The sequence below is a fragment of the Pagrus pagrus genome (genome assembly GCF_965226575.1).
Source record: "Pagrus pagrus genome assembly, chromosome: 14".
NCBI lineage: Eukaryota > Metazoa > Chordata > Actinopteri > Spariformes > Sparidae > Pagrus > Pagrus pagrus.
The window spans coordinates 14,637,533-14,663,361 of NC_140198.1; the positions used below are offsets into that span (position 1 = coordinate 14,637,533).

Here is a 25,829-nt window from a genome sequence, read left to right on the forward strand (position 1 = left end):
CTATAATAATGTGCTGACAGTAAATGTTACCCTCTGTCATCCACCTCGGTTTCATTAACAGTAGTAGTCAGATTGTTCCAAAATAGGTTGTTATCCAAACCTTTGATAAGAAGAAACTCTTTTCCATATTATTTAAAGGATAAGTTCACCTAAAAATGAAAATTAAGTCATCATCTACTCACCCTAATGCTGATGGAAAGTCGGGTGAAGTTCGACTTATGTTTTAAAATGTAAAAAAAAAAGAAAAGACAACAGGAAAAAAAAACATAAAATGACTCCACACAGCTTGTCCAGCGTAAACCAAGTCTCTGGCATTTCCAGGTTTTAAAAGAGGTCCCCATCTGCCTGAGCTGTTTAGGAGCAACTCTGTGAAGCTCCAGAAATGTTTTGTGAATGATGAAAACTTCCACCAGACTTTCAATCGACAATGTCGGTGAGTAGATAATGACCGAATTGTCATTTTTGCGTGAATTTATCCTGTAACACCACTGTTGGTTGAAATAAAGTGAGAACACAGTTCAGATATTAAGATATTTAAGAAAAACTTTATTTGTGACTTGTTAACAAAACACATTACCAGATTGATGAAATCATAAGAATCACTATTATCACCTTTACAATGATGAAGCAGGTGTACAAAAAGAAGTTATTAACAGATCTGCACTGTCACAGTCCACTGGTATGTGCCACTCACTGCCACTACCAGTGACTGAGGAACATTCACTATACACAAGCAGAGAATACATCAACTTTATTTTTTTTTAATACCATTTTTTTTACTTATTTTCATCTTTTTTTTTCATCTTTTTTCATTTTCTTTTTGTCTCTACTGGGCGAGGGATAGATATGGAGGGTGAGTAAATGATTTCCATTTCACAATAGTGTTTGTTTGATCATCGTTTCGAAGCTTAACACAACTTTAAGGGTCGGTTTTCTCACCTATGAAAATCATGAGGGTAGAAACAGAAAAAAAAAAGCATTTCATAGCATAACACAATAGCATTATGTATATCTAGAAGATTAAATTCATTTTCAACAGGATAAAAAATGTGATTCTTTTAGGTTTTTTCCACAAGTTACTGTTCGCAATAGCGTATATGTGTGTATGTATGCTGTGTGTGTGGGTCTTTCAATGTGCGTGTATTGTCTTTGAGAATGTGTATCAGAGGTATATGTATTCCAATACGCATTTCCCAGTGGAAAAACATATCTATGTATATATAGTATCTATATAGTATCTGTTTCCTTTGCTTATAACATGCAAACAGCCACTTGGTGATCTGACAGCACAGAAGTACACCTGAAGGACAGGGCAGGGGGGTTAAGGAAACGTGTGCATGGGAGGGATTGAGCCTGATAGCAGCACCTATATACCCCTACGGTGACTGGTAAGACGACGGTTGAAAAAAAGGAACACTGAGGTGAGATTTAATGACACTTCTCCACCACGCTAGACCTGGGTTTCACAATATGAAACAGTTCACACCTGCGTCACTGCATTTCTTCCAGCAGCATAATTGCTGATGTTTGTGTTCAGCAATTAGGCAAAAAAAATGCATACTTTTAAGGTCTTTCCAGCTTTGATTATTGATCTCATCTTCCCATAGTCCACCATGTTACCTCTTTCAACAGAGAGCTTCACCTCCATTTATCCCTAAGTGGGCCCCCCCTCCCCTTTCCAAGTCAACCGCCAACATCTTTCCGCTGCTGCTTCGCTTATTTTGCAAGTGGTTTCAACCGACCCCGGTCAATCGACTGTCACTAATGGCTGACACACAGGAAAAACTGCAACACCTCTGCTCGTGCAAAAGAAGAAAGACTCGCCCAATTAACTCTGCGCTAGCTTCCTTATCTACACAACACACTACAATGACTGCTATCCTCTGCGACTCTTCTTCCGCCCCTCCATCTTGTCTCATCACAACCACGACAGCGTAATCTCACTTTTTGGCGAACCTGTCAGACGTCCTCGCGATGCGATGCGTGGAACCGAGGCGAGAGATGACAGGGCTGTCGACAATGAGCCATCAGGAGAGACACTCTGGCTGAAGCGCCTAAGCTCCGTTTGAAGTTAACCCTAACAAAAGATGTATGTGGTGCATATGTGTGTACTCTGTGTGTGAATACGCAAATACACAAATGTCACTGTGTTACGACGGCACAGTTCATCGAGGGACGGTGACTCGAAAAGATGCCGTCCGACCGAGTTGACTTGAAGAAACTGGAGTAGAGGGAGGAAACAGGCAGCGGGCAAGCAAATCCTACAAGCACTGAAGCAGTCGAGGCAGTGGTGCAGGGCTTGAAGAACAACTACTTAACATTCAAAGACAGAAGTAGAGGGATCAGGCTTGAACAGAAATGAAGCGACGAGCAACGTTCCTGCGTCCCAGCCATATAATACACTCCCACATTAAGGATGGCACTGGCCTTCAGTCTTGGGGTTTCCAGAGAGGGGCGTGTATTCTTTTGTGTGTTCGTACGTATGAGAGGATGTGTGTGCGTGTTTGCTCGTGTGTATGTGTGAGTAAGAGGCGGAGAGAGAGTCAGTGTTTGTGTACAATAACGTGTGTGTCAGACTGGGCGTGCTGATACACGGTGGGATTAAGACCCCATGACCGGCTCCATATTCCAAGAGAGGGGGCAAGGTCAGGGGCCGGTTGCATCAGCTGCACGTAGGTTCCCTAGTTATATCCGATAGTAGCCACTAATCCCGATTCACGCATTGCTAAAACACAAGCGGTAGCACCACGAAAAAATCTGTTACGTAACCTTAAGTAACAACTAAATAGTTAAGCAAGCAGTAAAGCAGGTGCAAATGATACAAAGTCACACAATTGCACTCACTAACAGTAAAGCAGGAATTTTTTTTTCTTCTTTTTTTTCTTTTTTCTTTTTGCACACGGCGTATTTTTTTGTCTATAGTAAATCCATGCCATTTTGCGACTTAAAGGACTGTAGCAGTGATTTTGGATGTTTTTGCACCCATTTTCTACAAATTTTTCTCGATTTGCCAATTGAATTTTTATGTTTTTGTCATCTTCTTCTCTTTTCTTATTAAAATCAACATTCTGAGACTTGCTAGACATACGTGATCCATCATGTTTAATTTTGCCATATGTTACTTTATAAAGGAGTGCAGGTTTGAGTCTGCACCAGGGATGGTTCTTGATTTTTGAATACGGTTTGGTCTGGAAAAAACACATTTTCCATTGCTTTTCCCTCTGTTGTTACCGGGCCTGAAAATAACGTTTACAGGCCTTGGTAGAATGGCGTTATTATTACCAGGCTCTGGTAAAACTATATGCTACAGCACATACGAACAGCAGATCATCAAATGCCTATCCCTAGTCTGCGCTTCAGCTACCATGTGATGAAAATGTAACTTAAACAACAGTAAAGACGAACACTGTGATGGATTTCATAAAGCAAAAAACGTCTCAGCTCATTTATTTTTGTGTAAAACCAATGGCTGCCTGCAGGGAAGGGAAAATAATTTAAAATTTCCCTGAAGTCATCGGTCTGTGACATAAAGTATAAAAGATTTGTAGAGAATGGACGAAAACATGCAGAAACTAGTATTGTCCTTTAAGAGCTCAATATGGATTCTATTTACCAATCGTAATTTTTCTGCCAATCTAGTCAACTACAAATCCACATGGCTCGTCATGAGCGAGGTGCTGATTGGCTACAAGTCTGAAGTCTTAATGTTTTTACTACTCTCCTTACTACCTATGGTACAATCGAATTTAGTAACTTGCTAATTGCAAATTAACTAACAGTTACGGAGCCACTAACTTTATACCCTAACCTGGGAACTAACTTGCGCATAGTTGGTGCAAACCAGTCCAGTTCCTCAGCCTCTCCAATGTGCTATGATACACTGAAACAGAGCTATTAATTCGAGTGTGGTCCCGCTTGTCTCAGCCACCTCATTCTCTCCAAGGTGCTAATCTCATGGTACATATACTGTATGTTGTTGCTTTTTCATTTTTCTTTTTTTTTATACAAAAGACCACATTTTCTGAATTTCTACAAGGCCTCCATAATAGCGAAGACAAAAGCCTCTGTTTCATTTATTTCGTTCGGCGTCCGCTACACCTCCAACTAGGCGAGCCGAAAAGGAAGGGGGGCTGCATAAAGACAGAGATGCCAACGCAGGCAGCCTCAGCTGACAATGGTCAGATACAAATAGTACACCTTTTCAGGTGTTTTTGTTTTTAGTTTACAAACTGGCAGGGGGAGGGGGGCAGAAAATCACAGAAAAGTTAATCTAATTCAATAAAATCTTAATTTGGTCCAGTCTTTAGGTGACGTAACATTTGTTTACCATAAACCTTTCAAGGGCCAAAGTTATGGGCCAAATGAGCCAAGAGAAAGAGAGTTAGTTTAGTTGGTTCACATGGTGTGGGGAGCCAGGACTGGTCTAATGAGGGTTTGGCCACCGTACAATGTCTATGGTGCAAGGAGGCTCCCTCTGTTCTATAATACGCATTTGGCTTTTGTTTCTGGCTGTGGGATTGGGACGGTAGCTTGTTGGTAGCTCTGTTTTCAAGTCACCCCTTCTCCTCTATTCGTCCCCCCCGTCATCCTTTCCTTTATCCTTCTTGTCCTTCTTGTCCTTCTTCTTCTTTTTCTTCTTCTTGGCCTCCTCCTTCTTGCCGAAGCTTATGAAGTCACCCTTGTCGTCCACAGGGCCGGCGTCGTGGCGGATAGAGATGATGGCCGGGGATCCGGGGATGATGAAGGCTTCAGGAGGAATCTCTCCAGGCTTCAACGGCTGAGGAGGGCCGTAGCCTTGTGCGGCACCGTATCTGAAGTGCCAGCTGTTGCTGTTGACTCCAGCGCCCACTGGGGGTGACAGCTCTCCACCACCCTCTCCATCTACACAGATATGATGAAAAGAAAGAGGAATCAGGTTAATCATGGCTACTCATTACCGTTGTTCAATCACTGTTACCACCCTGCTTTATTAGGGCCTGTTGCATATTGGCTGAAAGAATGTGACCAACAAAAAAAAATGTGATCTTGCTGAGGTGCTGTGAGTGATGACCCTCTCAGAAGCATCTACTGTATATACAGACATATGTCTTTTGTGCATAGTTTGTTACCACTGTCATGTGTGTATGGCAGAATATAAAGCTACAGGCTGCAGCCAGTTAGCTTAGCTTAGCACAAAGACTGAATACGCAGGAAAAAACCTGGTGTGGCTCCGTCCAAATCAATATCTTTTTCAGCAAGCTCGCTGACCATTTTATATCTTGTTTGTTTAATTTTACATGGCGATATGTATGCATTGGCTAGGAAGCAGTAGCTAGGCAGATTTTCCAGGAAAGGACACGTTATTGGACCCACTGAGTGAGATTGATTGGGGTTAGGTTTACACTGGCAAGCCAATCAGAGGCAACAAGAGAGGTCTTATCAAGTAAAGCAGTGGGATCCATCACCACAAGGAAAACACTGAACCCAGCCATGAAATAGTCTGACCCCCATCCTGTCAGATGGCTAATACAAATTAATTAATTGCTTGCCATGCACCACACTGTACTTAAACTTTATAATTTGTTCTCTGAGATGTTCATAAAATCTGACACACAAGGAAAAAAAATCAAAATCAAGCAAAGGCGAGCAGAGCGGTAGCCTGACAATGGAGCGTTATCCGCGGGGTGTAGACATTTTCAGGACAGCGATTCAGCCGAGACCACAGGAGGGAACGCTGGAGGGGACTAACCTTTAGACCACAGGGATGTTTAACTTGGCAGTGCGATTTGTATTTGCATTTGGATGATGGCAGCAGTTTAATCCAGCTCTCATAGGAGGCCAGAGACGGGGATTCAACCTTAATTGCTCAAGCACGGATGCGACAGAGAAAAGGACCTCAGATAGCAAGTCGGGAAAAAAAGATACTGAAAAAGAGTCTTTAAATAGAGAAATTATTAAGTAAAGTGAAAAATGAGACATATCTGTTAAGGTCAAAAGGTGAAAGATGCCAGAATGGAGAGGAGAGAGGATGTTGGATGAGATAAGGCGAGAGAGAGAGACAGAGAGAGGGAGAGAGGCAGGAAGGAGGATGGGGGTGGGCGGGTTTTGCAGACACGGTGCTCTCAGGCCCACACCAGTTCCCTCTGCACTGACCTACTTTCAGTCTGGATTTTATTTAGATCAAACACAGGCCCTTGCAAAAAGATTCTGTTTGATTTTTCTTTGTAGGCTATTTATGACATTGCTGGAGCGCTGAAATGGTTCCAACCACTGTCCCATCGGGGAGTACACTATTTTGAAAATACACACTTGTCCATAAGCACAGTGCCTCACTGAGTCCCAACAACGAGCTCGTCGAGGATGAGAATAAATTACATGTATAGAATATTAAAGAGCAGACGTTATGGACACTGCCACACTGCACAATGGATAGCGCTGCATTAACCACTCCTGTAAAGGAGCCATGACTCACTCACAATTGATCATGTATTATTGTGCTAATGCAACGCTGTAAAGGACGGATGCTTTGAGTGCAGCAGGTTTTAAGGAACATAGCAGCAACATGCCATTGTGACCAGAACATGAGACCGCAGACACACATAAATTATTTGTTTTCCACTTGCAAAAATAGAAGTATTCATTTTTAAGTTACATTAAATAATTAGCATGTGACGGACCAGTATAAATAAACCATGAATGAAAACTGAGAGAAGGCCAGATTTAGCCTAGCTGTTTTTTTTAACCACGGTTTTGTCTCATATTAAACAATTTTTGTGCAGCTAATTGACCTGTGTAATTTAGCTTGTTTAATGATTAGTCAGTGTCAGATGTTATCATCTTATCTCGCCATTAGCAGAGTTGGCGTTTTAATACTCTAATGCTAGTCTGTTTCTGAGGATTATGACATCTGATGGTATGATCTGTCTGTTTGTATTTAATCTGGGTATTAAAAAGAGGAAGGAAGAGGATCTGGTGTTTTGAATAAGTCCCATTCAACGGCTCTCAATGGTCCGGGCAAGGAAGACTGCTTCTCATGTGGAGGAGGACAACCGAGCTTAAAATAAACCGAAAAAGACAGCCGGTGAGTTAAAGGAGGTGTGCAGAATACTGCGATGCAGGATGTGGATGAGATTATTGCGCGGGTAATGCAGTGCATGGCATCGCTGCGCACAATGTAGCAGCACCTCCATTTTATATAACCGACGCACCATTTCCTGTTACCTGACGCTACTATTTAAAGGAAGGTGATTTGATGCTCAGTCAGAAGAGGCTGGAAATACTTTATTTAGAAAGTCTTGTGTTGACAGATGACTAAAGGTCAACAAAGGGTCTTTCTTGGGGGAATGAATCTCATATTACAGAAGAAGTTCAGCTGGAGACGAAAGGCCAATCAGTGCACAACAAAAAGGGTTCCTTATTTGGAGTATGAATGTGCTCAATACATTTCAATTGATAAAGCCTCATGATGCGCTTGAGCAAAGGTGAGGGGTTTACTGAACCATTAATATCCATCCTCTAGTGCACATGGATATTAACATAAGCTTTTATAGACATTTTTGACATAATCTTGATTTGATCCAAGTGTCTGGAATCAATAGTGATTATTGGGTCAGCTAATCGATTTTGGTAAGACTATTACAGTAGCCATGACCTACTTAATTCGACAATTTATCATGGAAGAATAAACAAGACCTAAGATATGGTTTAACTTTTTGAAACTGTTCTTCACATTGAGGTAAATTCTTGATCTGAAGCTCACTAAGCAATTACGAAACGTGAGCAACATAACCGGACTGGTACCGGAGCTGCAACTGCAATAAAACTCCTGTGTTTTTCTGGCATTTTTACACCCGATGGGGCAACAGCAGTTCATATTCCTACGCATGACCAACTGAGCTAAAATGTCAAGTGGCTGTGTAGCGTCTAATCAAGTGAATATTGTCTCAGCGTCTTGGGACATCCCAGGGCTCTCTGCACCGGCTGTGACAAATCCAAATGTCTGACATTGTTAATTAGAATCCCGGCCCAGGTATTAATCTGAGATATTCCCGCGTATGTGTGTGTGTGCGTGTGAAACAGTAATTTACAACGAGCAGGTCAGATGAGTCTGCGCCGCTGTGAGGAGCTTTGCCTCGTCTGTGCCACAGTTTCCCTAACATGGAGGATTATTTGTAACTCTGCCATTGCTTCATATTAGCCTATATTTCCCGGCAAACGCGCTGAAAATCTGAAACGGATTATTGTCTAACCGCTGGTAAGCGGGTCAGTGCGGCTCCTTGTGAGGAGGTTGCCATGACACCTGGTGGAGATGTGTGGGTGTTTGAAGCCTCGTTTCGTGTAACCTGATGTCCTACATTTAAAATAGGCTACGTTATTTCCTGTCTAGTCCAGGATTCCATCTAAAACGAATCCCTCTGGTGGTTTGTAGCACATGCACAAATCTGACAGCCCCGTAGTGCCTGTGCAAATATATGCGGTACATCATACATATTCTGCATGAGGCACATCTACCCAAACAATCCTTTTTTGGATGTTATTTCCCCTCAATTACTGCCTGCCCTCTTTTCCCTCTTAATACCTGCCCTTGCAGAGTCCCCATCCCTTTCCCGCTCCTTACGCCTTCCTTTTTTTTTTTCTGTCTCTAAATCTTCCATTCAGAGATATGAGCGGTTGCTATGGAAACTGCCTTCGCCCACTCCCCGCTGATGGAGGGTGCGGCCGCTGCAGCAATCTTTCAGTTAGACAGTGTTGCCAGGCAACAGGTCACATGGCGTTCCCTAGCAACAACACTACTGCAGGAACCTGCCAATCCTCTTAACCTTTCTCTTTCTCCATCCCCCCACACCTCGCTTTATTTCCCTCCATCCCCCTGTACGTCTCTCCTCTGCTCTTCCTCTCCAAAATCGCTTTTAATGTTTCCGGATCTCTTTTTATTTCACGGTACCTTCCTTTTACCGATGATAGCTTCTCTCCCCCTCTGGCATTAGACAAATGTCTCCTCATCTGCGCCATGGGTCACTTACATAAACCCGGTTGTGAGCGCGCCGCATGTAGATACATCGCGGCGTATCAGACAACTTCATGGCGATAACAATCCACTGCAGACATGGAAATGTGTCACAAAAAAGACTCCACCTCTTCATGCATAGTAAAGAGGATCAACCTGCAATCCAGTACATGTCTTTACCTGAGTACTGAGCTTCTCCTAACAATTCATTTTCTAAGGCAACAACACACCCCTGCAACCCAGTATCACGCTAAAGCATGTGCATGAAGAGTACACATTCTCATGAAGCGGGCAAGTTATACATTTGGTTATACTTTCCAAATAAAACTAGCGGAGAAACATTCCAGGTGACAGTCACTTTGGTCAGGTTTAGGCACTAAACTTCTTGGTTAGGTTTAGGAAAAGATCATGGTTTTGGTTCAGATCACTACTTCCTTAAAGGACCAGTGTGTAGGATTTAGTCGCATTAAGTGATGAAGTTGAAGACTCCAACCAACACCGTCATCCCATCTTCCTTTACAATGGAAGTTGAAAACTTGGAAAAACAGGAAAGGCGCTCTCCAATGTTTGGTTCATCCATTCTAGGCTACTGTAAAAACATGGTGGTCCAACATGGCGGACTCCATGGACGAGGACCCGCTCCCTATGTAAATATAAATGGCTCATTCAAAGGTGACAAAAACAATGATTCTTGTTTTCAGGTGAACATGATTACTCGATTCGATTTCTGCCAATAGATCCCCCTAATTTCTACACACTGGACTCGACAATCAACGTTGACCAATGCGGTTGACCAATCCATCCACCCAGACCCTGCTGGTCTTGAACCTTTTATATCCCTTTCAGGCCTTGGTGAGGCAAAATATGACACTGACATGGTATCCTATCCTGTCTTGGATGGGTAGGTGTTCTTCCTGCTTTGTCATGATATTGGGCTGACTGCTTATAGGTTGCAGTATGGTAGGGCTGAAAAAAATGTTTAATTATTGATTAATCTGCCGTTTATTTTCATGATTTATTGATTATTCATTTAGGCTATAAAATGTTTGTATAAAATTGTGAAAAATGCTCATCACAATTTCCCTGAGCTCAAAGTGACATCTTCACATTGCTTCTTTTGTCCAACCAACAGTCCAAAACCCAAAGACTCTTCATCTTCTTTCATAAATAACAAAGACGAGCAGTAAATGTGTACATTAATGAAGCTTGAACCAGCAAGTGTTTGACATTTTTGCATGTAAAATGACTCAAAAGTTTTAGCAATTATGAAAATGGTCAGCAATTACATTTATTTTCATTGACTTATCGACTCAACGTTGAAGCTCTACTGTACACAATACTGTTTGAGTCTTTACATGACCTCAGAGACGGCTTTTCAAAAAACAAACAAACACATTTCTCTGCAGAAAACTGTCCAGAAACTGGTACATCGTGTACCTCAAACGATTGCAGCTCTCCTTTCCACAGACAGAAAAGCTGACAGACAGTGAGACATATTCTGTCACTGACTGGTTGAGTGATTGAGTGTGATGTTACCCTTCACCCTCAGGTCTCTACCTATGTTTTAATTCCTGAGCTCGACAGAAAATCAATGAATGGAAGCTTGGCTGGAGGAACCAGGGAACAGCTAACACTGTTTCGAAAGCCTAGTTATAAAAAGTCTTCCAGTAAGCTGACAAAAGCTGTTAGTCATTAGCTCTGAGCCAGTGTGTCTGTGAATGATAAAGCACAGTTAATTTTTTAAGGCCAGTTCTACTCATCCTGATGTTGTGTTGCAACACATTTTCAATGTTCCCACCCACTCTTTCCTCATTAAAAAGCAGTCGCCTTTCTTTTTCAGTCTGTTTCTCTCCGTGCTGCCAGATGCTTTTATGGGAGGACATAGCTGTTTATATGTGGCTCTGCATAAAGGCCCCGGGCTTTTGGCACCTCAGCTAAGCTCTGCATGAACATCAAACTGGAATTCAAGATCATGTAGATATTCAAAGGACAATTCTCTCAAATCCCCAGTAAAAACAAAGATGAATTTAACACAATGAATTCAGCGTTTTGAATAGGATTTAATGCAATGGATGATTGTTATGTGTAAAGTGTGATTGTAATGGAATTTAGGCGTGGGGAGCTTTGTTTTTAAAACAAGCGACATTTACTTTGAACTAAAATGTTTTTACAAGTTCAGCATTTTGGGAGATATGCTTATTCTTATTCTTTTTTTAGAGGCAGACCTACATAAGGTGATTGATAACACTCTCAGGTCTGCAGGGTAAATAGAAGCTAAAGCTAGGAGACGTTTAGCTTAGCCTAGCATACAGACAAGAAGTAAGGGGAACCATCCGCTTCCATCAAAAATAGACTTGGCGGTGCTTGTGGTGGTTTGCAAGAACATTGCTCCTAGACCACTTTCACTTTGATAATCATGTTTCGATTGATGAAATACGTTCTATTGCAATGCTGAAAAAAAGATACCAGCTTTAACATGGCTTTTAACAAAAAGCTCGGAGTTGTCATCGATCCCGCCTTAAACTTCTACTTTTCCATACATTTTGGAGCCATCCTGCTCAGTTCCTTCCATTCAAATGTAGATCTAAGTACAAATAGCTAAATCAATTATACTTTTCTGTCACCATGACCCCACAGAAGATGACACTCATGGTGCTTTTTCACTCTATCCTGACTCGTAGGCTTCTACTCACCTGCAGCGCTGGACACAGTGGGCCAGTTCTGGACCAGCATCCCCTGTGCTCCCTGCATCACAGAGGACTCCTCCATGTGGACCGAACTGAAAGGCAGAACACATGCAGCAAACTCAGTGAGACACATCAAGTCGTTAGAAAGACTCACTATTATTAATTATGTTTATTTTCCTTGATAGATATATAATCACCATCATCATCAATGGTCACTGTTTCAGGCCTTTACAGCAAAAGATGCATCAAGTAAACTATTTACTATTTATGTGGAATGCCTTAAAACATTACAATGGAAGACCTTTTACCCTAAAAACAAAGCATTCTTACGTGAAAAAGGCCTGTGCCGAACATCAGAATAAGAATGCATGAAATCTGCCTATCATGGTAAGTCGTTCCCACACTGAAATTAACTACAAAGATTGAGTATGACTCAAGTATTTTGCTCATTTTGGTGATCAAAGGCAGTTACTGGCTGCCTGTCAAGCCTCGTTTTTGAAACAACTAATCAAGGATGAGAGAATATGGCCAAAATGAGAGAACCAGTGAAAGAGAGAATACAAATGTGCACATTATGTAGCCTAAAGCAGAACTCCTCAATTCAATTTGGCTGTTTGAAAACCCGAAGTGCTGTTTATTACCAGATAGTTAATGGCTTCCACCTGGTGAACTGCAGTCATGTGATGACTCGTTTGTAATATGACTGCTGATTTTATGGTTTACTCCAAAAAGAAACTGCTCTCTCGTTGCTGAGGAACAAGATTAAGAACCACTGAACCATTGTTAAGTATCATCTGACATATGCGTAATGGCTGATACAAGTTAGATTATCCAAAAAGTCTTCATAGTGGTGGTGGTGGTGGCTTGCTTTAAATACTGGTATTAAGGGGACTTGTTCTATGCCTTCTCCTTTTAACTACATCCTTACTCTTACCATGCTGACGGCCATGTTAGCAGTCCCCAGCCTCAGTGGCGATGTGTCGACATTACTGTAAAGTGACTGTGTCAGCACACAGTACGTGGCCATGCAGGTGACTATGGAAATAACCCATTTTCAAAGTTTGAGTCATTTTGTAGCTCCTGATAAACACAGCCCTTGATGTTCACTCTTTCATCCCTTTTTTGTCTTTCATGCAACAGAAATAAACCTCAGCTTGTCATCATCCAAATGCCTTCATTGTGCAGTTAGGAGGAGTGCAGTAAGTCTGTTTAAAACCACTTAAAGGCCTTCTGGTTCGTCAATATCTGCATTTGAACATTCTTTGTACGTTGGTGTCACTGGATCGCTTTTAAACATTTGCAGGGAGCAAGTAAAGGCAGGGAGATTCAGCCAAGCAATGAAGATGAGCAACATATATGTTACTGTGGCTTTTTTGTTTCATGGAAATGAGGTTTTGATTATGGTCGCTCACACCATTATATGAGTCAGCACGGGTATTCATCCCTCCATAGACAGTAGGTTTTCTTCTGTAGCATACAGAGACTACAACATGCATTTTGCTGTACAGCCTTGCCTTGTAGGATGACAATTAAATGAACCTTTAAGTTTGATTTTGTGGATGAAGCTACATTCATAAATGCATTGTTCAATTTGATGTGATCCACCTTCACTTTTATAGTTAAATTACATCATATTTACATTTCAAAAATTAATTTTAATTAATTTTAAAATTAAAATTAAAATTGAAAAATGTTCAAAAACCAGTTCATATTAGCCCGGTTCAGATCAAAGTTACCAAATCTGTGACCATGCAGCCAGTGGAGACTTGAGGAAGTCCCACACATGATCCCCAATGAAACCACATTTTGTCATATAGTTGTTTTTCTATGGATTGAACAAAACAGATATCAATTTTGAGTGAGCTTTGGAGGTGCTGGAAAGCATTTTGTTACCACAGCCAGGCCAACTGTTTCTCACTTTTTTCAGTCTTTATGCTAAGCTAAAATAACTGGCTACTGGCTGTCACTTCATAATAACAGACAGATAGAGTAATGGAATACAGTATCTAAATAAGCATATTCTCCAAATTGTTGAACTATTCCTTTTTTGTGTTTAAATGTGCTTGTTGTAAAATTGCTTTACATTACAATGTTCGAAGAGAGAAACATCCAAAGCTTTCCCTCAAAAGCATCATAATACTAAAAATGTATGTTTAAATTTAGAAACTCTCATAATGCATGAACAGCCATATGCATGCGTGCGGTTTCAACCTAGCTGAGAATCCCCCATTCATTGATAATGAACCTAGAGCTCAGTATATAGGAGGGCCTACCCCGACTGGGGCCTCTGCAATGCAGCACATTGTGCATCCATCTCAAACTGCAACAGACTTGTTGTGTTGAATAGGGATTTGCCATGAATATAAAATGGCCATGTGCATTTTAAATAGTATGTGTTTAATGTTTTTACATAAGCAAAGGTGCTGGTTCAATGTGAGTATGACACAGATAGCACTGGTGCTTTCTACACGGACAGACTACACCAGTAATGTGGGTCAGTGATGTTGCTGCTACATGCTGTGTGTGGAGTGATACGTTACAGTCTGCGTGTGTTGGGGTTAGGCGTTAACATGAGCCTCTCTCTGTCTATGTGTGTTACAGGCGCTGCCATTTCAGAGACGGCAGCGGTAAATTGCAATGATGATTTATGTTAATCCATGTCATGTTACAGTGACTTGATGACATGATGCACATCGTGATACCCTCCGCACCAGAGAAATTAACACTAATATCCAATTAAATCAAACTTAGACGGAGCAGTAAGCATTGTTAGCATGAAATTATGAAAATTCAGTGCAAGTAAGAGACATCTGGAGGTAAAACTAATTAGTCCATGTTACAGTTGTCCTCATATCAGATTAACAAAACACTTCATTACATAAATGCACCTATTAGACTTATTTTATACGGTGGCTGACAAGGGCAAGAAAGAAAACGTTAAGCATGCAGTTAGAGCATGTCTCTATCTATTTGACACAAAAAATACACTGCAATGGCCCAACACATTTCCATTATGAGAATAGTGCAAAAACAGATGATTTAAAGTCGAAAACACACAAACACTAAAAACAAACGCAACAGAAATCGCATATCCTGTCGATACAACAGAAGCGAAGTTCTCCAGGCCTGTAGGGGAAGCACTCTCCACCGACTGCAAGAACCAGGACTTAAATTGACTTGATGTTGACATTTAGTAGTCAGGCAAACTAAATACATTTATATTATAAACTGCATACAATTTTTCATAGCTGTAGTGTATTGTATGCTAACATTGGAGTGATCTAGTCATTTGTTGGTTTGTTCCCAGGATTACAAAAAAACTACAGAACAGATTCCCACGAAACCCGGATGGAGGATAAGTCTCAGCCCAGAATAGACCCCATTAACATTTGGTGCAGATCCGGATGAAGAGACAGATTCAATTTTATCTCACTTTCTTTAACATTTTTGTTTATTTCTCAGGGACTAATGCATGGATCTTGATGAAAAAAAAACATATTTACGTGGCACCTGGTATCTATGAGTGAGTACAATTAAATGTGGATCCTAGATCTGGTGAGCTTAAATTATCGTCCAGGAGTTATAGGTGGTTTCAAATTTAGAGCAATTCAGGGCCATCAAGTTTGAAATTGGATTAGGCTTGACTGAATTAAAGAGGACTGTTGGGCCTTTGCGAAAGTATGCAGTTTACTGAGTGTCATTCTAGTTATTGAAGTATTTAGCAACACAAAAAGGTATTGTAAGTGGGATGTGGGGTTTCTTAAAATAACATCTGTACAGATGTGAAGCACTTACAGTCTAAATATCTGACAGATCAATCACAAAAGTGACTGTCTTTGTATTTATTATCTCTATCTTTGACTATTAATGCTTTCAATCTATTTATATGGTTTGAGAGGAACAGGTCCACTCAGCTGATTTATATACACCATGAACAGATATCAACGATCGCCTGTATATCATTTTAATAGGCTACCCTGTCATAATTAAAACAGTATGAGTCTGTGTACAAACTGATATAATGGTCTGATAACATTTTAATAAAACAGAATCAGATCAAATAGGATGTAAGTGTTTCCGTCACTTCCTGTAAAGACTATAGGCTGCAGGAAAATGTCCCACTTGCAGCTTTTTGTCCCTGCTCATTGCTAATGTTGCTGCTCTTGTCCGCTTTCCAGGCGAGGCCACGGATTAAATAATAATGTACGAGACACAATTAATCTCAAACAAGGCTACTATCTCATCCGGTCCATTCTCTGTTCATAAATCAAGGTATTCCTCTAACTGCTCCCCCTAGAGTCCTGGAGAACTTCCATTGTGTCTGGATCTAGTTATTCTTTTCTATTTGTTTTCCGGGTTTGTGTGTTTTTGACTGCATTGTTTCCATATTTGAAGATTTCTCCTCGTGAAAATGTTTTGGGCTGTTGCAACGCGTATTCCCTTGGCCACCAATTGTTGATGGATCCTCATAATATCAGTATTCTCTGATTTGCTGTGGGTAGCTAATGAGGATGCTTACACGTGTAGTACCTCATCACTCAGACAAAGATGGAAATACTCTTGTCTGAGTACATTGCTGGGAAATAACGATCTTGTGTAGATGTGCAACCATTTATCACTGCTTAACAACAACCTAACTAAGCCTTGTTTCAGTGTAATTATTGCCGCAATGTGTTAAACCATATATAATGTAGCTATCCGTCTTAAGATCAATCTATTATTGGTATTTGGTCAAGCAATAAGGTCTTATCTGAATTAACAAGGAATTAACAAGTCTGACTGGAGTCCCAGATGTCCTCTGCTGTCTGTGTACACAACTTCCCCCCATCTCCAGACAAAAATATATAAATACACACAGAAATGCACACGTGTGCATGCTGGGCAGTTGTCCGTGCAGACACTGATGCGTGTGTGCATCTGATCATCTAAGAAAGGTCATAGTCAGCTCATTTGTCCTTCATGCTTCCTGCTTAAAGACTGTAAATGGGGGAAGCGGCACTCAGAATGTAGATGACCTATATAGTATTACACTGCAGAGGAGGAGTGCTATACATGCACTGATGGGTGCCACACATGGCTTTTCCCAAAGGAGGAGGACGGGGTTGAGGTTGAAACAGATGCTGAGGGGCCACTAGCAGTCGCGTCTGACGATGGCAGAGATTTTCAGTGATATGTTGCAATGTCTTTTTTATGATTTTTAATAGAGGTCACTATGAGGTGCAGTTGTCTGCAGGTTTTTTTTTTGTTTTTTTTTAGAGATACCATACATCGCAGCTGTGGTTAAGAGCAGCATGAGGGTCACTGTAGCTGTAGCACAGACTTGATGTAGACAGTGTGAGTGGGATGAATAGGTGTAACTTTTTCGATATGATCAAAAGTTGCAAAAGAGTTAAAGACGGAAAGTGCTTACCTCTGCACCCCTGCCCTCAAAGATGCAGAATATCGCCAGTCAGCATTCGGGGCTTTTGGCTGAGCGAGCAAGAGGTACATAAAGAGAGAGAGAGAGAGAGAGAGAGAGAGAGAGAGAGAGAGAGAGAGAGAGAGAGAGCGATGGGAAGATGGGGGAAGAGAGAGTTTAGTTTGATCTCATACAGTGAAGCGCCAGGCTGGGCCATGGTCTCATCAATTAATCATGATACACATCCCAGCTCTGGACGTGATAGGAACACTGCAGTCGTGTCCCCCATTGCACACACACACACACGCATGCATACATATTGATATCCACACACAGGACTTTAAAAAGGCCAGTGACTGAAAGCCATATTGATGAGTTTTTGGACAGTCTCTCACTCCATGGCTCTATAAATGTGAGAGCAGGGAGAGTTATGCCCTTTTCCTGAGTGCCGGGGTGTTTGTATAGTGTTTGTATAGCCCGATGTGTATGTATTTGTGTGTGACTCAGTAGATCTGTCTGCCCCTGATGAACCTGGGCTGAGTGCTTGCATCCCCCAGCAGTCTTTGGTAAGTTATTGCCTTTAAAAACCAATAAGCAAGAGCTATCATCACCAAGGCAACCACATCCTATACATGTACCTCTGGTCTGCATTAGCCCAGTGTGAAGGGATGTCATACAAATACGGTGTCATGTATGTGTAGCATTTAGTTGAAGACAATATGTGGGGTCATCATCAGTGATATATTACAAATTATCTCTGAATAGTCTTAGCTATTAACTGATTTCATTTTCTGTTATTATTACCATTAAATTGAAACTACTGTGTCGACACCTTTATGGTAGTACGTTTGCACTAAAAACCTAAAAGACAATAATACGGCCACAAGAGGCCATTTGTGGGTTCAAGCCAGGAGGAAGCAGCTCAATCAACAAAAATTATAGAATTAGGAGACCAAACACAAACTTGTTTCATCATCATAGACTGCATCTGGTTGCACTGCTCAATATGACACATAGCATACACATCAAAATTAGTGAAATTCTGTCAAATGGTTTTGAGGTATACATTTTTGGTTGCTTTGGCAGGCCTATTTTTAAAAAATGGCTTCTTTTCAGATTTAGTGGTGGATGGTGGCCATGTTTATCAATCAATTCTGCGAAATCCAAAGGGCTGTATACTTAATTTGGTGTTGATAGATTCACAATACTAAAAGTAGCTCAAAACATTGACTTTTAAAGTCGAAGAGGCTTTTGTTAAGCTGGACTTCTGTGTCCAATTTCAAGTCAATCAGACTTACAGCGTTAAGAAGAATTTGTGTTTTTGTGCCGCAATAGACCCTTTTCATGGCAGACAGACTTGTCAAACCAGGAAAAGCACCGGTGTGACCAATAATGTTAATGTTGGCTCCATTCTATTAAGTGTCCCCAGCTAGCCATGGCAGTAAATGAGCATGCACAACAGCAGAGTCCTTGAAGTAGCCCACCTAAATAGAATGCAGTCACCTGCTTTTCCTGCTTTGACAGGTCAAAAAGTCTGCAGTGAAAAGGGTCTATCGTAGCACCACCATCTGGCCGATTGGGCTCATAATTCTTGGGAATCATTTGCACATTATTGAGCCAAGTTTAATGTTTCTATCTACATAGTAGGGTGGGTGATCTGGTGATTTTAGATCTACTTTTCAGGCGACTCTTAGAGATTGCTGTATTTAATGTCCTCATACTTCTGTTTCCAAACTTCACATAACCTCATTGACAGACGTATCAGCAGTGTGTGAAGAAACAGATTGAGTGATGAAGCCAACTAGATGGCAAAGCTGATTGAATGAATTACTTGAATTACAATATTGGGTTTTTGGCTAGCTCATTCCAGCCTACAGCAACTAAAGTCGCAGCATAGGACAACAAATAACAATGAACCGGCACAAAATCAACAGGGTTCTATTCCTTCAGGGTTTGACCTACGTATTCACTATGTCAAGGCTGCCAGGATATCATTCATTAGCCTAGCCAGATTTTGCTGATGATTATGTCTTTACGTTCAAAGAACCATATAAATTTCACAGGGCAAAAGGTCATATTTTTAATGAGCTACTCTTTCACGGCCATTAATTATGCCTGACTCTTGCATAATGATTTTCCCTGTGAATAGGTACTGCGAACATGCACTGTATGCAACGATCGTGAGCATCTGTATCACCGCTAAAGCTAAATTCTGACAGCATCGTGTATGCTGCAGCCCTTGGACGTCAGGAGCACTGAATAAGAAAAGCTGTGTTTAAGACACAAACCTGCTCAGGCAGCAGCAAGTGTCCCAGATAAAGATGGCACATTATGTTCCTCAGCTGAATTCAGAGGGGAGTGTTTTGCACTGGTAGACTCAGCCTCTTTGAGTAAATCTAATTTGCAGGGTTGAGGAACAGAGGCTGGAGGTTAATTTAATTTACACTGCTACACTTGTCTCGGGAAGAGATTTTTCGTATGACTAATGTACCAGTGACTGGCACCTGATAATTATGATGATGCATCCAGAGATGCCCTCTTAGCCTTGGGAGCCTTTGCCTCAACAATCTGACACTAGGAATGATATTATTCTGCTATTTGAAGCATTCATTTCCCAAACCTATCCTGCATTAAAGCCTGATATATTTTCCCAGACTCCTGTAAATCTATGACTGATAGGCATGAAGATTTCCAAATTTAAGAGCTGGTGCTTGTATGGCTAGGGAAACCGGTATCAGGGGCATCTTCATTGAGATCATGCCAATTAAACAGCAAACCCTAACCTTTGATATTAACGTCGTTTTTGGTGTGAATGTTGGTGGGTTTTTTTTTTTACAATATTTAATCTGAATCAATGATTGTTGATAAAGATGCTCAGACATTATACCAATAATAATATAGATATGGCCTTGCAGGTAATAGCATTCAATGTTTCACTCATCTTGAAGGGCAGAAACGTGTATCATTGGAGTGTTAACGCAGTGTCATCACAGTATCATGCACATCTTTATAGTCAGAGGCAGCAACAACTAGTCTTGCAGGGCCTTTGATCGAGTCAATTAACCCCAACTGCTCCTGTGTCACAGCTTTACTCACAGACACAAACACATATATCCACCCCCACACACAACTCAACCCCACTTGCACAGAGAATGAGCGAGTGGCGAGGACTGTACGTGACCTGTTCTCAGTGTAGATGTGATGACAACCTCGAACTGAAACACAAATCTCTGAATCATCAGAAATAACACAGGACCCTGAAAAGCATCAGGCCTGACACTAATGCAGTGTGAGTGCTGAGCTGGGCTGGGCTGAGCGACTGCACGGTGCAAGTGGGACCTGAACAAAGAGACTGAAGCCTGCAAGGATTCAATTCCTAGCGGGAGGGGGTCGAACTTGACATACAGGGATATCATCACCCTGCTACAGAGAAACAAAACTGGCAGAAATTACAGCAACAATGCATGCAACATAAATGAAAAATCATCTTAAGGGTCTTATGTACTCAATGAAAGCCACTACTGTCTAAATCATGCGGGCAAAGGTAAACATAAAAAATGAATGACACACCTCTGGGCAGATTTGCATCGAGGCATCGGGCATGCTCAGTCTGCGTACAAATCCACTTCCGCTCGTGAAGAAGCGGTCTGCACCGCTGCCCCAAGTGCCACTGATGGGCCGTCCTGTGTTGTAGAACATGAAAGTGTCACTGCCAGAGGTGGCTGTCAGGCAGGTCTTGTAGCAGTAAGTCTTTGTTAGGGAGCCGTTCCCACGCACTTCGATGTAGTGAGGCTCCACTTTAAGGTCTCTCCGAAGCACCACATTGTTATTAGGTTGTGCCCCGGCTGCACCGCCGCCTCCCCCGCCAGCACTCACGCTGCTGCTCCCGCCATCTGGAGGGGGCTTCTGTGACACACAGCAAGGGGAGCAGGACCCCGGCTGGGTGCAGTAGGCATGACAGCGGACGATGGCCAGCACCACCACGGTGACCAGGAACACAAAGGTCGTGGCACTCAAAGCTACGATCAAGTAGAGGGTCACGTTGGAGAAAAGCACATTGCTGTGAGGTCTGATGATCCTCTTGGGGTCGGGAGCCACTTTGGGTGGCACCTCCATGACAGCCACGTTGATGGTGGCGGTGGAGGAGAGACTAGGCTGCCCATGGTCCTTCACTACAACGGTTAGAGCGAAGGAGGTGAAGTTGTCCTCCAGGATCCTCCGAGTTGTCCTGATCTCACCGGTGTGCTCGTGCACTTTGAACAAGTCCAGGTCGGTGGCTGTCTCCAGCACGTACACCAGCCAGGCATTCGGACCAGCGTCTGCATCATATGCCACCACTTTGGTCACCAAGGCACCGGGCTCTGCGTTCTTTTGTACCGTCTCCAAGGAGCGCGTGCCATTGCCGGGAGGGTTGGTTATCAATGGTGAATGGTCATTCTGATCCATTATGTAGATGTAGACTGTGGCGACGCGGCTGAGCGGAGGAATGCCCCCATCTTGGGCTTTGACCTGGAAGTGAAACTCTCTCAGTGACTCGTAGTCAAAGGCTCGCAGGGCATACGCCTCCCCTGTATCGGCCTTCACAGACACATACGAGGTGACAGGGATGCCGTGGTTGTTGTCATTGAGCACTGTGTAGGTGATGCGTGCGTTCTCTTTAATGTCTGCGTCCTGAGCCTTCACAGTACACAAAGAGGCGCCGGGGCCATTGTTCTCTGCCACATAGACTGTATATGAAGTCTGCTCAAATCGCGGCGGGTTGTCGTTCACGTCAGCCACATCCACCTGTATGGTTTTCTGGGAGGAGAGGGGAGGGTTTCCTCCGTCTGTGGCACTCAGAGTGACATTGTAGGCATCGGTGGTCTCGCGGTCCAGGAAGGCTGAGGTAACCAGGGTGTAGTAATTTCTGAATGACTTGATCTTGAACGGAAGGCCTGCTGGGATCTCTAAGCTCACCTGCTTGTTCGCGCCAGAGTCTCGATCAGTGACACTAATGAGGGCCACGACTGTGTCTGCACGGGCGTCCTCCCTCACAGGGCTCGACAGAGACGACAGCACTATCTGAGGGACGTTGTCATTCACGTCCACCACCTCCGCCACCACCTTGCAGTGCGATGCCACGGCTCCGGGGCCCTTGTCCATCGCCTGGATGTACATCTCGTAGGAGTTGGTCTCCTCATAATCGACATTGCTCCTGACTCTTATCTCCCCTGTGTTAGTGTCCATGCTGAACATCTGCCTCACTCTCTCTGGAGTGTAGCTGCTGAAGGAGTAATAAACCTCCCCATTTGTGCCCTCATCCAGATCAGTTGCATTCAGTTTAATCACCAGGGTGTCTTTGGGAGAATTTTCCAGCAGTTTCACCTTGTACACGGAGCTGTCAAACGTGGGGATATTGTCATTAGAGTCCAGGACCCGGACATTGATTTTAGCCGTGCCTGTTTTCTCTGGCGTCCCACCATCCACAGCACTTAGAATTAATTGGTGATAAGGCGTCTGTTCACGATCAAGGGGCTTTTTGAGCACGAGCTCGATGTGCTTCGTGTTGAGGGAGGGTTTGTTGGAAACCAGCGCGAAATGGTCGTTGGGGCTGAGCTGATACATGCGAACAGAATTGGACCCAATGTCCGGATCTTGGGCGTTTTCGATCGGGTAACGAGAACCCGGCAGAGCAGATTCAGTGATCTCCAGTTGGTACTCGTCTCTGGGGAACTGCGGCGCGTTATCGTTGGCATCCACGATCTCCACCTCGACGTGGTGCACCTCAGTGGGGTTTTCGACCAGCACCTCGAGATTAATGAGGCAGGTGTTGGATAAATCGCACAGCGCCTCTCTGTCGATCCTCTCGTTGACGAGTAATTTCCCATTTTTGGGGTTGACAATCACGTAGCGCTTACCGCTGTTGGAGGTTACCTTGATTTTTCGAGTGGCGAGCTTTCGAATATCCAGCCCCAAGTCATGCGCCAGATCACCGACCAGTGCCCCATTTTCTAGTTCTTCTGTAATCGAGTATCGCAACTGTCCGAACGAAAGGCCACAAAATAAGGAAAATATCACAAAATAAAAAGGCACATTATTCCCTATCCGGTTGCATATCCCCGCCACAGCCATCGCAAGCTCACAGGATCCGCAGACGGATTAAACGCAGCCTTCCGCCTTTTTAGCTTGCAGTATCTTGCATCCCAGCACCTCATTAAGGTGGGCTAATTGGTCTCCCGGTAAATGAAACAGCAGCGGCTCATCCATTGTGTTACCCGGCTGAGGTGAATCCTCTCCAGCGCACCCATATTTCCTTTGTCCGTGATGCGCCTTTTTGTCTCCAGTGCGCGCTGCTGACGGGTGTGTTTCCCTGCCGCTGGAGCTGTGAGATCCGTCAAGACCGCTGAATTCAGCCCTGACAACACCGGAAAAGAAGTGTTGTCCTTTCACAATAAAATTACATAAAGTCACTTTTTTTTTATAAATGAGTTCAGTCAGCTCCACTAGACAGGAGCAAATGAGAAACTTAGGGAACCAGGGTGAAGAGGCATTATAACAGAGGGCTGGTTGTCAAACTGATGAGGGGTTTCATTAATTCCTATCTCATAATTTAGTTTTTAACATTTTTTTTTACCTTACGCTCAAGAAACAAACGCTTACTTTTGCTGTAATCACTGTGATATGCACTGTCATGACGCATGTGCCAAGGATCAGCGTGCTTGTGTTTCTTTAAAAAAAAAATGAGCAGAACAGCTTGTAGTCACACAGAGACTTTATTTTGAAAACTACAACCGGAAGCTGGCTAATTGAATATAGCTGGCTTGACCTTGGAGGGACAGCATCCCACCCTAGCGCGCACTCAGACTCCGGCTCTCTCCTCTCGACTGTGGCGCAGCTCCCCTCCTCCTCCCTCCCTGCCTCCCCCTCCCACCCATCTCTCTCCTCTCATCCCTCCATTACGATGTCGGTGTCAGGTCTGGGAGCTAACCGACGAGCGACACATGAAAGCACCTCCAGAATAAAGAAAGGTGGCCATAGGACGCACACATTCTGCCACACCGGTCATTTCACTCCTCAAAGCCGACTCCCTGTGCAGCGCATGGCTGGAAAAACGTGCTGAAATGGAAAATATGACCCCCAGATTGTTGCTAAAACGTCTGAATCACCCTTTTCTAGACATACTGTTGCTCGTAAAGGTATAGTCACAAGCTCCAATCTGCACCAAGCATCGCCACCTCCCCCCAAAATGGAAGATACAAGCAGAAAAACGTGGTCACATAGACACATGTGTTTTTCTTTTTTTCGTGTGGGGTGGGAGGACTGGCTTCTGTTTGTCTCCCTTTGTCTGTGCTGGAGTCGCTAATGTGCCGGTAGCGATTCTGTGGCGCAGCCTACCGCATGGCGAGCGTTTGGCCAAGGCGCAGCAGAAAGGAAGCATCGCACTGACAATCACAACCTTCCCTCCACATGGATCACTGTCAGTGGCAGACCCCAGACTGTCAGGTCACATAATCGTATTTGAGATGCCTGTGGTGGACCCCACAAAGCACGAGTCTCATTTCCTGTCTATAGTAGATATCCTGGAGAGAAACATGATATAGGGTTATATATGGGCAAGGGAAAACATAGAGGCTGGTAGTGTGTGCAATACAGCCCAATATGAAATAATGAAATACACGATGCAAGAGTAAACCCATCATTTAAAGGAACATCCACTCTACAATTCAAAGTGTTTCCTGCTTTAAAGGCTCATTCTTATGTTTCCACTCTTAAAGAGATGCAACAATAAAGTGACCTCACCACTCTGAGACATCTGGTGACCTGCTGACCTGCAAAGCGTCCCCTTTCAGGAGTCTCATATCTGTGCAGTGAAGTCCCCATCACTTTTTATGAAGCATAATTAGTTTAAATCAGCTCAAAACCAGCTCGCATCAGGAAATGTTAGCTCCCAAATTCGATGAAATGAATTTTGATGCATTATGCATATTTTTCCCGCTGTAATTAACTAGTCCGACCTCATACATCCCCCTCATTACATTACCTAAAAATGTTGAAGATCATTTTAAATGTTTGCTTTATCTGAGCCCTTATGTTCTTACCACTTTTCATCACAAAGTGACCCCCTTGAAAAAAAGATATGTAAGACATCCTGCAATTTAGGTACACGACTGCTCAACTCACCTGTTCCTCTATGCAGAGGTGAACGACTGGATGTGGGCTGATTGAACACGTTTGGCCCAGTGCTAAATCTTTGTGTGTGTGTGTGTGTGTGTGTAATTGTAGTAATTTTTTAAGTGGGTCTTCCTTATATTTCCCCTGGCTTGTTTAACTGCGACCCTCACCCTGGCCAGCAGCTTCTAATAGAGAGTTATAAAAAATGTCTCCATATTTGACCTTTAGGCCCCACCAGCTGTTTCACATAAAGTTTTATTTCACTTTATAGACATATATCTTTCAATCTTAAATACACTTGACACATTTAATTAATTAATTTAATCACGTTAATTGTTTTTACCCTTGAAATCTTACTCTCTGCTACTCCTTCTGTGTTTTATGGGTGGAAATAACACCGCCTGAGATGACACAGATGGATATTTGGGAAAGTGGGTGAGGTGTTGGATATTGGCATATATTTTGGTTATGTATGATGAATTAAATACAAATGGGGAAAGTTTAAATACAATACAAATGCAGTATTCAGATGACTCTGTTATGGTCCCGGGTGCAGTTTCATAACCTAGTTAATGTGCAGTTAACCCTGCAGAGAGAAGGTTGAACC

General features: G+C 42.8%; 1 protein-coding gene across 1 annotated transcript; it reads right to left on the reverse strand.

The window, feature by feature from the left end:
* Nucleotides 1-525: 525 nt before the first annotated feature.
* On the reverse strand, nt 526-23,438 carry LOC311268817 (protocadherin alpha-C2-like). Its single transcript, XM_084372694.1, has 4 exons — nt 20,642-23,438; nt 17,084-17,142; nt 11,680-11,765; nt 526-4,881 (listed from the first exon to the last, which is right to left on the reverse strand). Exons 1-4 carry the CDS (start codon nt 23,180-23,182, stop codon nt 4,568-4,570), a joined length of 3,000 nt encoding a protein of 999 aa, XP_084228820.1. The 5' UTR covers nt 23,183-23,438; the 3' UTR covers nt 526-4,567.
* Nucleotides 23,439-25,829: the final 2,391 nt, after the last annotated feature.

Coding starts and splice junctions, on each gene's coding strand:
- LOC311268817 (XM_084372694.1), bottom strand. CDS start 23,182: ATGGCTGTGGCGGGGATATGCAACCGGATAGGGAATAATGTGCCTTTT. Junction 17,143..20,641: donor CGATGCAAATCTGCCCAGAG/GTGTGTCATTCA, acceptor TTGCTCGCTCAG/CCAAAAGCCCCGAATGCTGA. Junction 4,882..11,679: donor CACTGTGTCCAGCGCTGCAG/GTGAGTAGAAGC, acceptor ATATCTGTGTAG/ATGGAGAGGGTGGTGGAGAG.